Raw genomic sequence first — 12,757 nt, 5'->3', positions numbered from 1 at the left:
AGTAATCTTTGTAACTAAAATTTTCATTTACAAGTTTTTCTGTTCTTGTTTCTCAGATTCAAAATACCATTATACATAGGTTATCCATATACAGGGATTATTATGGCAACAGGGAAGCCCTGGTATTCAAAGGACTTTATTGAGGCAAGGTTTGCAGATACAAGTAAAGGCCTTGATTTCAGGATGAACACAACTCAGTATGAGCTAAATCAAGAGTCAGCAACTGACTGCTGAAAACACACAGAAAAGCTCCTCACTAAGATCAAGGGAGCCCTTGCAAGGTCTGCCAAATACCAGATCTCTTGCACAATCCTCATTTTCCTTTGTTCCTTTGCTGTCTGGAGGCATGGCTGCTAACTTTGTCAGCAACTGAAGAACTGAACAGGAATGTGAAAAAGTTACTCTAAAATGTAAAAAAAAAAAAAGCGATGGGGTGCTGTTTTGACTACACCACACGTGAAAGGAAGGAGCCATCAGCAGCGAGCAGTCTTGCGCTACATATGTAGGCCAGGCTCACTGTGCTCTGTTTCTGCGGCACTGGTTTCAGGAATCAAATACCCCACCGGGGGACAGCAGGCAAGTGCCTTCAGCACAGGCACGGTGGGGAAGGCTTCAACACAGGAGTTCTGGGATTCTTCCTAAATCTAAAAGGAAAACTCAATCTTCTCCACACTTCCTTTCTCAGAACACAGTCCTGCGCTTGGGTGGAGCTGCCCACCCGCTGCTCGGCGGGAGATTTCAGGATAAGTTTCCAGTATCTCCTGCCCCTTTTGCCGGCCCGGCCGGCCAAGCGTGTCGAGGCGAAGCGAGGGGGACGCGGCCCTCACTGCTCCGCGGGTGTCGGGATGGTCGCGTCCCACGGGGCCGTGCACTGCCCGGGGACACGGGAGCCACGTCCCTTCCGCAGCGTCCCCGTGGGCGCGGACGGGGCGGGGAGAAACCCGACCCCCGCCGCCCGGGCAGGGAGAGGGGCTGTGGCCGCGCGGGAGGAGGCGCCGGCGTGCCCGTGTGACTCCCCCATTCGCGGGGACACCCCCAGCCCGGGCCGCGGGGAGGGTGACCCAGGGCAGGGCGGGGCGCGGGGCTGCCCTGCCCTCTCCTCTCCTCTCGCTGAGCGGAGAGGCGGGAAGCCGGCGTCGGTGCATTGCCGGTCGGCCGGGGCCATGCGGAGCTGCGGGAGGGCGCGGAGCGCTGCGGGCTGGGCCGCCCCGCTGCTCCTGCTTTGGCTGTGCCTGCCGACGGCGCGGCCCTACAACCTGGACACGCAGCACGCGCTGCTCTTCCGCGGGGACAACGGGACCCTCTTCGGCTACTCGGTGCTCCTGCACCGCCACGGCCAGGAGCGATGGTGAGTGCCCGGCCCGGCCGCCCCCGCGGGAGCCCGTCGCGCCTTGCCCTGGCCGCGGCTCCTCACGCTGCCGTCTCTGCCCGCAGGCTGGTGGTGGGCGCGCCCCGGGCCAACTGGCCCGCCAACGAGTCGGTGGTCAAGCCCGGGGCCATATTCCGGTGCCGGATCGGGGGCAGCTCCAGCGGAGAGTGCGAGCAGCTCCAGCTGGGTGAGTCGGCGGCGGGCCGTGGGCGGGGAGACCCCGGCGGGGCGGCGGCCGGGGACGGACGGACGGAGGGTGCCCGCTGCCCTGCGGGGTGTGCTGGGCCCTTCCGCCGTAAACGGCAGAGTGCTCTGCCTCTCGCCAAAGGGCGAGATCAGCGCTAATGCCCGAGGACTGTAACGGCGGCATCAAGAGAGATGACATGCACCAAAACTTGATTTGGGGAAGTTAGGTGTGACAGATGTCGTTCCCACAGCCGTTTCGCACCTTTCAGCCTCCGAGTCAGAAGCCCCGTGAGAGTTTCGGTGTGAGCCTGCTCTGCGGAGAGCTGCTGCAGCTTTCAGGGCAGTGGGTGAATGCAATAAGCTCAGGGATGGGAGGGTGGAAGTGTGTGCCTAAATCATGTTTTCTCCTGCAAAGCCTTCTCTTCGTAGAAACCACCCTAAAGTAACTCTGAGCCACAGTTGTCTTGCTGATGGGTTCCCCCTGCTTGTAGATTTATTGGAGTTTCAGGCGAACAAAGTTATTTTTGACTGTATCGGTGTTTATGGGTCCTGCATTTAACTTTGCCTCTCTCTATCTCCACAGTCTCCATACTTAGGAGATGTAACTGGCTGAACTTACTTAACTTTCAAGCGTTTGATACTTGTTAAAAAGGGGAAGGCTTTGCACTGGGTTGCCATGAACATGTGTGAATTGCTTTGGCCTCTCTTCCTGTGCCATTTGCATACAGTTCTGTTGACGCTATTCATGTGCTATGGAGAGAATGTTCCCCAGCTTGTACTGTGCCACCCTCCGACCAAGAGTATCCCATCCGTTATGAGCACACCCCCCAGTAAGGGGAAGCGCGGGAAAAGGGCTATCAAAATATTTGAAAGCAATGGCACACCATGAACTGGTGGCTGTCAGGGCGGAGCTCCGTTTGGTTACAGCATTCTGTAACCAAAAAGACGCTAAAACAATTATTTCTCTACATGTCTGTGTATAAAACTTAGAACTGACAGGTTCTATCCTTCTATCCTTTTTTTTTTCCTTTTTGTTACAAATCAATTTTAAGAGTTTCATTTTGTAACTAGGCTACAAAAACCTAAGGTACTTCAGTGGTGTTTTACGTGCAGTCCTATAAGAAAAAAACAAGCAGTTGCTGCTAGAAAGAATGGAAATTAAATTTATACCAGCCTAAGTAGTATTTTGGGGTTTTGTTGAGTAATTTCATTCCAATACTATATCTATTAAAAAGTTATACATTACAAAGACCTTTTTTTTTTCCCTGACTGCCTGATTCTTATGAGGAGGCTTGCAAAAATTCTAAGAGGTCAACTAAAGTGGTGAAGTAACATATGCTAAGAGTCAATAAATCCCTGTTCCTGGATTGGTGGTAAAAATAGTCCTTTACTGTGTGAGGGAAGAAAAGGAAGGGTTGAAAGTTTCAGGTTCTTTGAAAACTACAAACATCTGCAGTGCCTCTCAGTTTGCTCATTTAGCCAATGGAGAAACAAAATCTAAGTAAATAATATGATGGGGTTTTCTTCAATAGCTTAAGGGATTCTTAGTGAAATGGGGCAAAAGGTATATGAAAAAGTTTATGTGCTTCCAAAGGCTCAGCTTAACATGGCCTCTATTCCCAGAATCGAAGGCTGCAGGTTACACAACATACTTTTTAAAATAATAGTTATACCACATTTTTGCAAACTAGGTTTTCATTACTGCAAAGATGACGTCTTTGCATCACTAAGGTTTGTCTGTAGTATTTCTTAAGTTAAATAGAAGCTGAAAAGAAGTGCTGTATTGTAAAACAGGTCACTGAGGTCAATGAAGAAGCCAAAGGCAGCTGTGGAACATGGGATGTGAATGAAGTGGCATAGTATCTGAGGTCTGAGAAATATGCTGGGGAACTTGCAATTACAAAGCTGAACTTAATTATCTTTGTCTAACTCATTCAAGTTTGGGTTCTGATCTCATAGAATAGGGAATTTCCTTAGAAAAATGTGTGGCAATATATTGCACTGCTGAACAGGCATAATGAGAAATAAGTGTTTCTGTCTTGCTCTTAAATAGTTGAATTTCCATTTTGTTCTGGTAAAAACATCTTTGAGGTGGTAAGTTTCTAATTATAAGTCATAAAAAAGTAGAGGTGATAACAGGCAATAGAAATGGCTTTCCAAATGTTGGGCTTCTGTAATAAATGGATGTGAATTACTTGGAGACATAAATATGTTAAAACACTTTGTCACTCCTTTTCGCCAAAGTAGCCTTGAAACTGCCATTGCTAATTAATGAAGGATTCATGAACCATTAGGAAGCCTCTGATCATACAAAACTGCTGTTGTATTTTTATATGTCACAAGTCCCTATCTGCTTCCTCAGTAGCAAAAGAGCAGTCTTATGCTGCAGTCATCACAGTATCTGGGATAACTCATCCAGACATACTTTAAAGAGTTCTAATGTTCTTCAAGATGTTGTGGGCCCTGGGCTGGTTTAAGAGCTGAAAAGAGCAATGAGATACACTAGGAAGGCTTCGTCTTCCTAGCCCCTCATTGACACTTTTAAATCTCTGTCTAAATGATGAATAGAAGAGTTTTCAGTCTCTTTTTGAGTTCTAGTACTTCTGTTTATGGTGTCAAGTGTTCTAGGCTCCAGATTTATTTGTATTTGGAGAATTTTTAAATAATGGCGTATGTTAGATGCGGAGGCTTGTAATCAAACTTCAAGTTTGTTTGGTTACAAAACTTCAAGTACAAAATACTTGAGGTTGAAGCACACTGTGTCCATCTTCTAGTCTTGAGTTTCAAATCCTTGCCCACATCAGTTTGGGGTAGTCACAGATTATTGCAGAGGAATTTACACAAAGTTTTTTATACATTTTGACCTATTGAATTTTGAACATATAAAATGTTACAGAAATTCTTCAATAGCACTGCTGTCAGATTTGAAACAGTGATTGACTGGCTAAAGTATATAGGAAATAATTTGTGCAATTTGCCATCTAGTCTAAAGAAAAAAATTAGTTTTAGCTACAAACAAATGCAGTAAATTCAGTGCATACTGTTTAACATAAGGCCAGAAAGCTCTGCCTGCAGTTTCAGTCTTGCTCCCTTCCTTTAAGTCTCTGCTACAATTAACCTGTGAACAAATTGCCCTCTAGCTCCCCCAGCTGAATCATTACAATGGAAAAGTGAACAGTTAATGGTTTTCCCCAAAGGCAGAGCTGTGTCTGTTCAACTTTGATTTCAGTAAGTTTGAGTTTTGGTAGCGTGTTTTTTTATGTTGCTTGCAGTGCTCATACCTTGCAAGTGACCTCTTTCAAATAGCCATACTATTCCAAGGAACAGGGGATCTTCTGGACCTAGGTCTGTTACAGAAAGATGGAAATGGGTCTCATTTAAATGTTTTGGGTTGGAGTCTTTTGGGGGACGTAAGAGGGATAAAACCCATCAGATCTGTGAAAACAGAAAGTACTTCCTGGATGAGTAAAACTAGACTCTGAGGCCCTGACACCTAGGAGCATGATATCAGAAGGCTTATTGCCCTTGCAGCAGACTTCATTGTTTTCATCAGTTAGCAAAAGGACCAGAGGAGGTGTGGGAGGATAAAGTGGGTGATGAGGCTGTTGGGCATGGAAAGCACTGGAGCAAGTTATATAAAACTGGTTTCTCAGATGACATTGCAAACATCTGTATTATGATCCTCGAGGCCAAAACCAGAAGTGGCTTTTTAAGTTATGACCGTATTTGTGTGCAGTTGCATTGTTTCTGTGGATGTGTTCAGAGGGGATGATAGCAGAAGTGTATCTTCCAGCTGTGTAATGTACACAGGCATGGGCAATTACTTATTTCTCAGTGACTTTATGACAGCACGTGCTCCTTTTCCCTGAGGCAACCAAGCTGCCATGTCCTCTTGAGCTTATGCAGTGCTGCTGTGTTGCTTATGCAGAATACTGCATTTTCTCATTTGATCAAGCTTTTATAATGTCATACCCTGAGCAGGGACTCATCAGGGTGTCTGGGATGTCAAGTTCTTGCTTCTCTCTCCCACGAAAGTCTGTAATTTCAAGATGGTTGAATACTTACCAGTCAGAGAAAGAAAGGAAACATAAGGCAGCATGTCAGCAGAGGGCCAAAATAATCCTGAATCAACATATACTGGAGCAAAGGAAAAGGGGAATGAAATCCAGTGAGTGTCAAAGAATGGTGGTGCTTTTTCTTGTTACAAACCTCTGAAAGAGGCACAGGAAGGAAGCACTGAGACAGGCTGAACTTACTCATCTCTCACATCATCATTGTCTGGTTTTATTTGATTTAGTGATAAAAAGTCTCAGTCTCTTGGGGTCTAAATTTATTGCCTTGGTCTTCTCTACTTCTCCCATTTCCTGTAAGTCCACATAAAAGCAAGTCCCAGGTAAGTCATTGTTAGAAGAGGAGGGAACTCATTGCTAGAAAGGAATTACCAGAAGTGCCTTGTGCAGTTTAAAGGAGGACTAATTTTTACACATGGGAGTGTAATGGAGTTTTCTTTTCTGAAGATATTTCAATCAGATAAATGTGCTTTATAATTCATGTAAACCATGGAAATGTCTCCCTTAGGAAGTGAGAAGTTTTCCATTGCATAATTCAGTTCCAAAACTAAATTCCACACTTGATTCTGAAAAGCAGTATATATTCAGCACATGGAAGTGTCATCTCTGACATTAGCCAAGAGGATAATCTATGTATTCATTTAAACTCTCTAATGCATTGGACAGTAATAAATGCCAGTTCTGCTCTCAGCACAGGTGTTTTCTTTGGTGGGTTAATTTTTGCAGGCTTTTTGGTGGGGTGAGGGGTGAGAAGGTGTGGGGTGTGATTTATGGGGCTTTTTTCTGTGCAAACAATGTCTCATCAGCATTAGTACTCTGTGGTCTGTACTGACACCTTCTTCTGGGTAACTAAACTAACCCTTTAACCTCAAACATTTTGGGTTCACCTGTAGTTGTATTCAATCTGAGAAAGTTTTTAAAATTATGCAAAAGAATTTGTTCAAATGACCTAATGTGTTTCCTTATTTTATAAGGTTTTTTTCATAAACTGTCATGCTGATGCATAGAAAATACTGATTCAACAATTTGATTAATGCTTATCCATAAAAACATCTTAACAATTAAATACTTCCTTTATATAACTTAGAATAAATGTGTAGCTTCTCCTTACTGTGGGGATCACTACTGCTTTCCAGAAGAAAGCAAATGTTTGCTAACTTGGCAATACTCTGGCCTTTTGAGCTGTGGGGCAGGGTTAGAAGACATTTCAGTGTGTTTTCTCAAGGTTTTAAAAAATTAATTCTACTTAAGAACTAACACTAAGAGCTGCTAGTGAATAATTGCAACAATAAAGTGAAAGAAGCATGCAGGATGTGCATAGGTAATGATGTGCCATCCCCAACAGAGGTGGCAGTACAACCTTTATTTGATACCCATTTGCAGTAGAGATTGTTTTAAGGTGCTACCAATAGACACACAGTTGGAGGGATGTTTGCTTTAGCCTAGAGTTTAGGTGGCACTCACAGGTACTACTTGTGTTTCTTGCAAGCATTTAGGCTGAAGAGCACTTACAGGGACAGCCCTTCACCAGAATTGAATGTAATGTCACTTTCTATCTGAGTAATGATGGAGAAGGCATCCTCACTGCCAGCCTATCACATTCAGAGCCAGGATGTTCCCTTTGGCTACCCACAATCATAACTTTGCTCGAGAAGAAAGTAAAAAGTCTGTGTGACCTGTGTAAGACAGAGGTCAGAGCCACCATACCCAAATTGCTGCACTGTCCCCCCAGAGTTCTTGGATTCTCCTGTTACCCATTGATTGTTCTTCCCATTACCTGTTACACATTGTTCTTCACCTTGTCCCTCTGTTCAGAGCCCTGGTCTTTGTCTCCTAGGCCATCTCAGTCGTGTTAACTGTAGGAAGACGTGTGTGGAAGAGCAGGATAATCAGTGGCTGGGTGTCAGCTTGTCGAGGCAACCGAAGGAGGGCGGATCTATCATTGTATGTATTAACCACTGGGCCTGTTTGTCAGACTGTAGCCAACTTTCTTGGGCTTCCATGTCAAATGCTGTGTTTGTTTTATATCCATAGGCTTGTGGACATAGATGGAAAAATGTGTTTTACGTCAAAACTGAGCACAAACTGCCACATGGCATTTGTTTTGCCATCCCTCCTGATTTTCAACCTGAGCTGAGCTACAGCATATGCCCATGCTGTATAGGTAAGCAAAAGGCTTGAGTCCTTTTGTAGGGAAGGGTGAGATACACAATTGAATGGTGCAGAGTTTGTGAAAAACCTGTGTTGTTCTGAGTAGGTGTTCTGCAGCCAAAGGCTTGGAGGCTGAGTGCTGATGATATGAGCCCAGTTTGTGATGTAAAGATGTTTATCACTTCAAAGAAAACCTGATTTCAAAAGGCAAACAAATAATTGGAACAACGCATCAGAGTAGTTTTTTCCCAGACTGCATTGCTGAAGGATGTGTGCTTCTCAAAACCAGGCCAGTAGAGGACATCCTTCCTTCCTTTACTCTTGTCATTGCTCTGGAGAGTCACACAGCAGAGCAGCAGAAATACCTGCTAGTGATTGTTACCACCTGCTCCTTAGCCTTTGATCCAAAGGTGCTGCAGTGCCTGTCACAGTGCATGTCCTTGTCCCTTACTTGCCTTCTGCCAAGGCTGCTGCTGTGGCATGAGACCTTCTGGGGTTCTTCCTCGGAGAACTTCAGGAGCAGAATAAGAGGCAAGACCAGAATGTACCAAATGATTCCATCCATGCTTTGCCATTCTTATCTACCACCCACCCAGGAGAACAATAATGTGCCCTGTGCCTTGCCAATGCAAGGATCAACTGACAATCTGATCTTTCTGTGCAGACAGAGTAATGCCAAATGTCTCACTGCTGGCTTTGGAGACTCTTACAAGGCGTAGTGAAATCATGTGTTTTTTATCTTTGGAGACTTTAAGTGTACAAATCTGCGTATGGAATGAAGGGAACCCTGATGGCGGACAGTCAGCAAAGAATTGCAGGAAAGCAGAGCTGGATTGCTAGGATGAAAGCAGGATGTCTGAGACTGCCATAACACAAACCCCTCATGGCACCAGTGGAGCGCAGGGCAAGTTCAATCAAGCCTGTCAGAGTATGCCTGAAGTACAGAGTGGAAGAGTGTCCAGATGTGGTGATTTCTCTGTTTCATTCATGGAACAATTTTGGAAGTATAGCCTTTAAAGTCACAATATTTCAAAGGCAGGTGTGATCAAGTGATACACAGTGTTTTAAGTTTGTTACAATAGTATATTGCACCTAAAGGCTATCTAGTAGAAACCAGTGTTTTTTAGTTTTATTGCAGAACTGAAAACCAACTTTTTGGGCAGGTGTTTGTTTGTTTGTTTGTTTTTTCATAAGTTCTCTGAACTTCTCTTGAAAGCCTGGTGACAAAACTCTGGAAGTATGTGCTTCTCATCCTTTTTAATATTTCTTGCCCATTCCCAGCTCATGCACGAAAGTATGGAGAAAACCATGCGTCATGTCAGGCTGGAATATCTAGTTTTTACATTGAGGTGTGTATTAAAGATACCAGAAGTCTCTCTGTTTAAATACTTTTATGTATAATATCTAAAAGGGGATGTGTAAATGCAAACATCAATGCTGTATTTTATTGCGGGAGGGAAAAATCACTTTTGAATTCATTTTTAATTAAATCTTGCTATAACTTGCCTGATAATTCCCAAGTAAGGCTTTAATTTTTATTCCCAAGAATACTTTTACACCTTACTAAATCCAAAGTTATTGTTCATCGGGAAAAAGGGCATGGATATAGCAGAGGATGAAATTTTATTATTCTCTTTAATATGTTTGATGTAACAGTTATAATGCTTGCCTTCTTGCTTTACAGAGTAATACTCTTTATTATTTAATCACCATTCCACCCTAAGATTGTAATTTCTGAAAAACTCATTTGAGAAGAGAATATCCTGAATTGCTGTATTTTGTTGTTACAGTTTAAAGCTTTTAAAAATGGTATTTTTACAAAGTCTGGAAAATATTATCTGTAATTTAGTAGTAAACCCCAGTGCTGAGCCAGATGCATCTCCAGTAGCATTTCATAGAATTCACAGGAGATCTAAACAAGAGCATTTTACTTGTTTTGCTTATTTTCATGAATATTTCAGTGTGAATAACATGGCTTTGTTTTACTTTTCTTTTAGGACTTAATTATAATGGGAGCCCCTGGATCATTCTATTGGACTGGTTCTGTGTTTGTATACAACAAAACTGCAAAGAAAATCCACTCTTACACAGATTCTGATAACCAAGTGAAATTTGGCAGTTATCTAGGTACTTAAAGGATTTAACACTTTACTAAAATATAAGCTAAATAGCTGCTCTTGGAGGGAGTGCACAGTGTTTTTGAGTGTTTTCACTATTAAAACCAGAAGCAGTTCTAAAGATGATTTCTGATTTTGTTAAATATTATTCAATTATAAGTCCTCCTCTCTGTTCTTTTTATGAGGAAACTTCTCGGACAGTGGATTTCTATTCTTATCATCTCACCATTGACTTTTAACCATTTCTTTATTTAGAACTTAGGGATGCTTCTGATTAGCAATGGTTGTCATTTCACTCAAGTCTGCAATGCTGCCAAGAGCTTTCACAGAAAAAGACAGTGGTTTCACATATAACAGAAATATGAAAAGATTTTTACAGTGAAAGCTGCAGGGAAGTTTTAATTGTATTGTCAATAAGGGGAAGTATGCTGTGACCTTTAGAAACAAACTTTCCTCCAGTGTTGGTTATTTTTTCTTTTTTATTCCAAACATATTTTGGAATATGTGTCTGGATATGTGAGGAGGCAAACCTCATTTATGAATATCTGTAACCAAGGCCATGAAGTTCTACTCATGTACCTATATCCAAGTTACTACCTGAATTTAGTGCTACAGTTTGTAAAGGTTTATGCCAAAAAAACTGCAGCAGCTTCAGAGTTCTCACTACACTGAGAAAAGCTCATCTGTCCTTCCTGAATTCCTAAGCAAGAATATTTTTGCTTGTGACCATTGGGTTTTGCATTTTCCCATTCAAAGTTCCGGTTCACGTGGATGAACATTTCCTGTTTCTGATTCCACTCATCTGACAATAGGAAGTTGGCATATGTTATGAAATAGCTATTGTGAAACACAGTGAACTAAGACTTCAGAATTCAGTTTTGGGCCTGCAAAGGCCACAGTGACTCTGGGAAAGTCAAGCAGAAGAGAGAGAGAGGCTGGTAAAGGGGGATCAGAAATGCAGAAATCCCTAAGATCAACCAGTAGAACTTCTAACCTTTCACAGGACAAAAGAAGAGCTTCAGAGAGTGGATAGCTCCAGTTTTCCAATAGTAATCAGCAGAAAAAGTACTGCACTTCTCTAGGGAAAAAAGTTCATTCCAGATTTCTGCTTCTATAAGTATAAGAATGAGAATTTCTGTAATGAATGAGTCAGATCATTGACAGCCAGAAGCCAGATCCAGGCAAATGGGTAAAAACCTGCATAAGGACTGTGTTGAGGAGAGGTTAGGGAAGGCCTTTCCACACATATGTGATCTCTCTTAGTTGCCTCGGCCATCCAGGACCTGAAATCAGCTGGTATTTGCTTCACTCTAGTTATCTGATGCGTGTTGGCTTAGCAGAGAATGTCTTCTGAGCTTGCCTTTCTACAGGAAGGTGAAGAAGGGCACCATTAACTTATCTGTATGTCTGTACAGTAGCAGCTGTGATAAACCTGGAATTTTTCCAGTTTCATGCTACTTTACCCTCTGCTCCTTTTCCTCATAATGGGGTTGAAACCCCATAGTGTGGTTGAAGGATTTAAAGGTACCTTCCTTCCCTCCCTCAGCATCTGTGCCATCTTATAATTATTGAAGACAAAAATCTGTTCAGAGTTAATTCTGTTCCCAAATTATTTTTTAGAAGTCTGAGGTTTTTGCTCCCTTAAGTAATGAATGAAATTATCCCTACCAAGTGATGGAAGTATATTGTGACCAGAGTGTAATTCAAACATGTGAGTAGATACCATTATCTACTTACTCTGTTCTTCCACTGGTAGGGATCAAGACATTGGCATCTTTATTTATGTTTTTCATTAAACTGTTAAAGAATAATAATTAAGAAACTAGAGACTACAGGATGTGCAGTAGTATTGTAGCATTTTCCATAAGTTGGAAGAAACAAGGGTGTTCGTGTACCAGACAACTGAAAGAAGGAAGGAAATTAGATATTTGTAATACATAACACTAGGTAATATTTTCTTGACTACTTGAGAGTCTCTTGGAGAGTAGTAGCTGAGTTCTATAAAAGGAATTTTCAAAGTTATTCAGCCTTTCAAATCAGCTGTCCCTGATGAAAAAGTAACCTTAGGCACTTAAACTGCCTTAAAGAAATCATAAAGTAGAAGACAGTTCCTTTTAGAAATCTGAGAAGGGCAAGTAACATTTCAGAAAACTGAAAAACTGTAGTGATGGTAAAAAGGACAAAACTATGGAGTTGGAAAAAAATTTCATTTCTCTATGCCTTTAAAGGATCAGTTATGTGATTGATCCTTCCCCTGCCAAACATTTTAATACCATTAAAAAGAAATGAGAACTATGTGATTACTGTAATTCTTGTGAATGTTTGGCTTTTTTTTTAAGTCCTTAAGAATTAGTAATGTTTGCACTTTACAAAACAAAAATAACTAGAAAGTAAATGTCAGAGGACGTAAATTAAGCTTCATCCCTAATTTTTTGTTGAGTAAATAAAAGCTAGGTGTTGACCTTCAAGTGATAAATTGCTCTGTTCATCTCTTTTAGCTTAAAATATGAAAAGAAAAAGGTGGCTTAATGAAAACTTTAATTCTAGGCAGTTATGTTCACTGACAAAAGATTCAAAGCTTGTTCTCATCTATCTAAGATGATTTTTCCATTTCCTCTGCATGCTGTGAACATCAGCAGTCATTCAGTAAATGCAAGAGTAGTGGAATATGTTATCTGTCTTGTATTCTGAGCTGTAATGTACTCTGGAAAGAGTAAGGATGACTTGTGCAGCTACAGGTTAAGGTGTTAGCCTTTGTTTTGCAGTTCTGTGTCTGGATGTCTGCGCCAAAATATGGTCCTGTTTATAATCTCTCTCCACATACAGAAATGCTTTGTAATGTAGATTTATTTACTAAAGCTGAT

At 42.0% G+C, this 12,757-nt stretch overlaps 1 protein-coding gene across 1 annotated transcript in view; it reads left to right on the top strand.

Moving 5' to 3' along the window:
• The first annotated feature begins 520 nt into the window (after positions 1-520).
• Positions 521-12,757, top strand: part of ITGA4 (integrin subunit alpha 4) — a 35,454-nt gene continuing 23,217 nt past the window's right edge. The window contains exons 1-6 of the mRNA XM_054636658.2: positions 521-1,348; positions 1,435-1,556; positions 7,463-7,569; positions 7,660-7,789; positions 9,058-9,125; positions 9,774-9,903. Of these exons, the coding sequence (XP_054492633.2) occupies positions 846-1,348; positions 1,435-1,556; positions 7,463-7,569; positions 7,660-7,789; positions 9,058-9,125; positions 9,774-9,903 (1,060 nt within the window). The 5' untranslated portion in view covers positions 521-845. The remainder of the gene's footprint in view (positions 1,349-1,434; positions 1,557-7,462; positions 7,570-7,659; positions 7,790-9,057; positions 9,126-9,773; positions 9,904-12,757) is intronic.

Source organism: Agelaius phoeniceus, chromosome 7 (assembly GCF_051311805.1).
Source record: "Agelaius phoeniceus isolate bAgePho1 chromosome 7, bAgePho1.hap1, whole genome shotgun sequence".
NCBI classification, from domain to species: domain Eukaryota; kingdom Metazoa; phylum Chordata; class Aves; order Passeriformes; family Icteridae; genus Agelaius; species Agelaius phoeniceus.
Note: the sequence above shows the minus strand (reverse complement) of the source record. Positions and strands in the feature narration are given on the sequence as shown.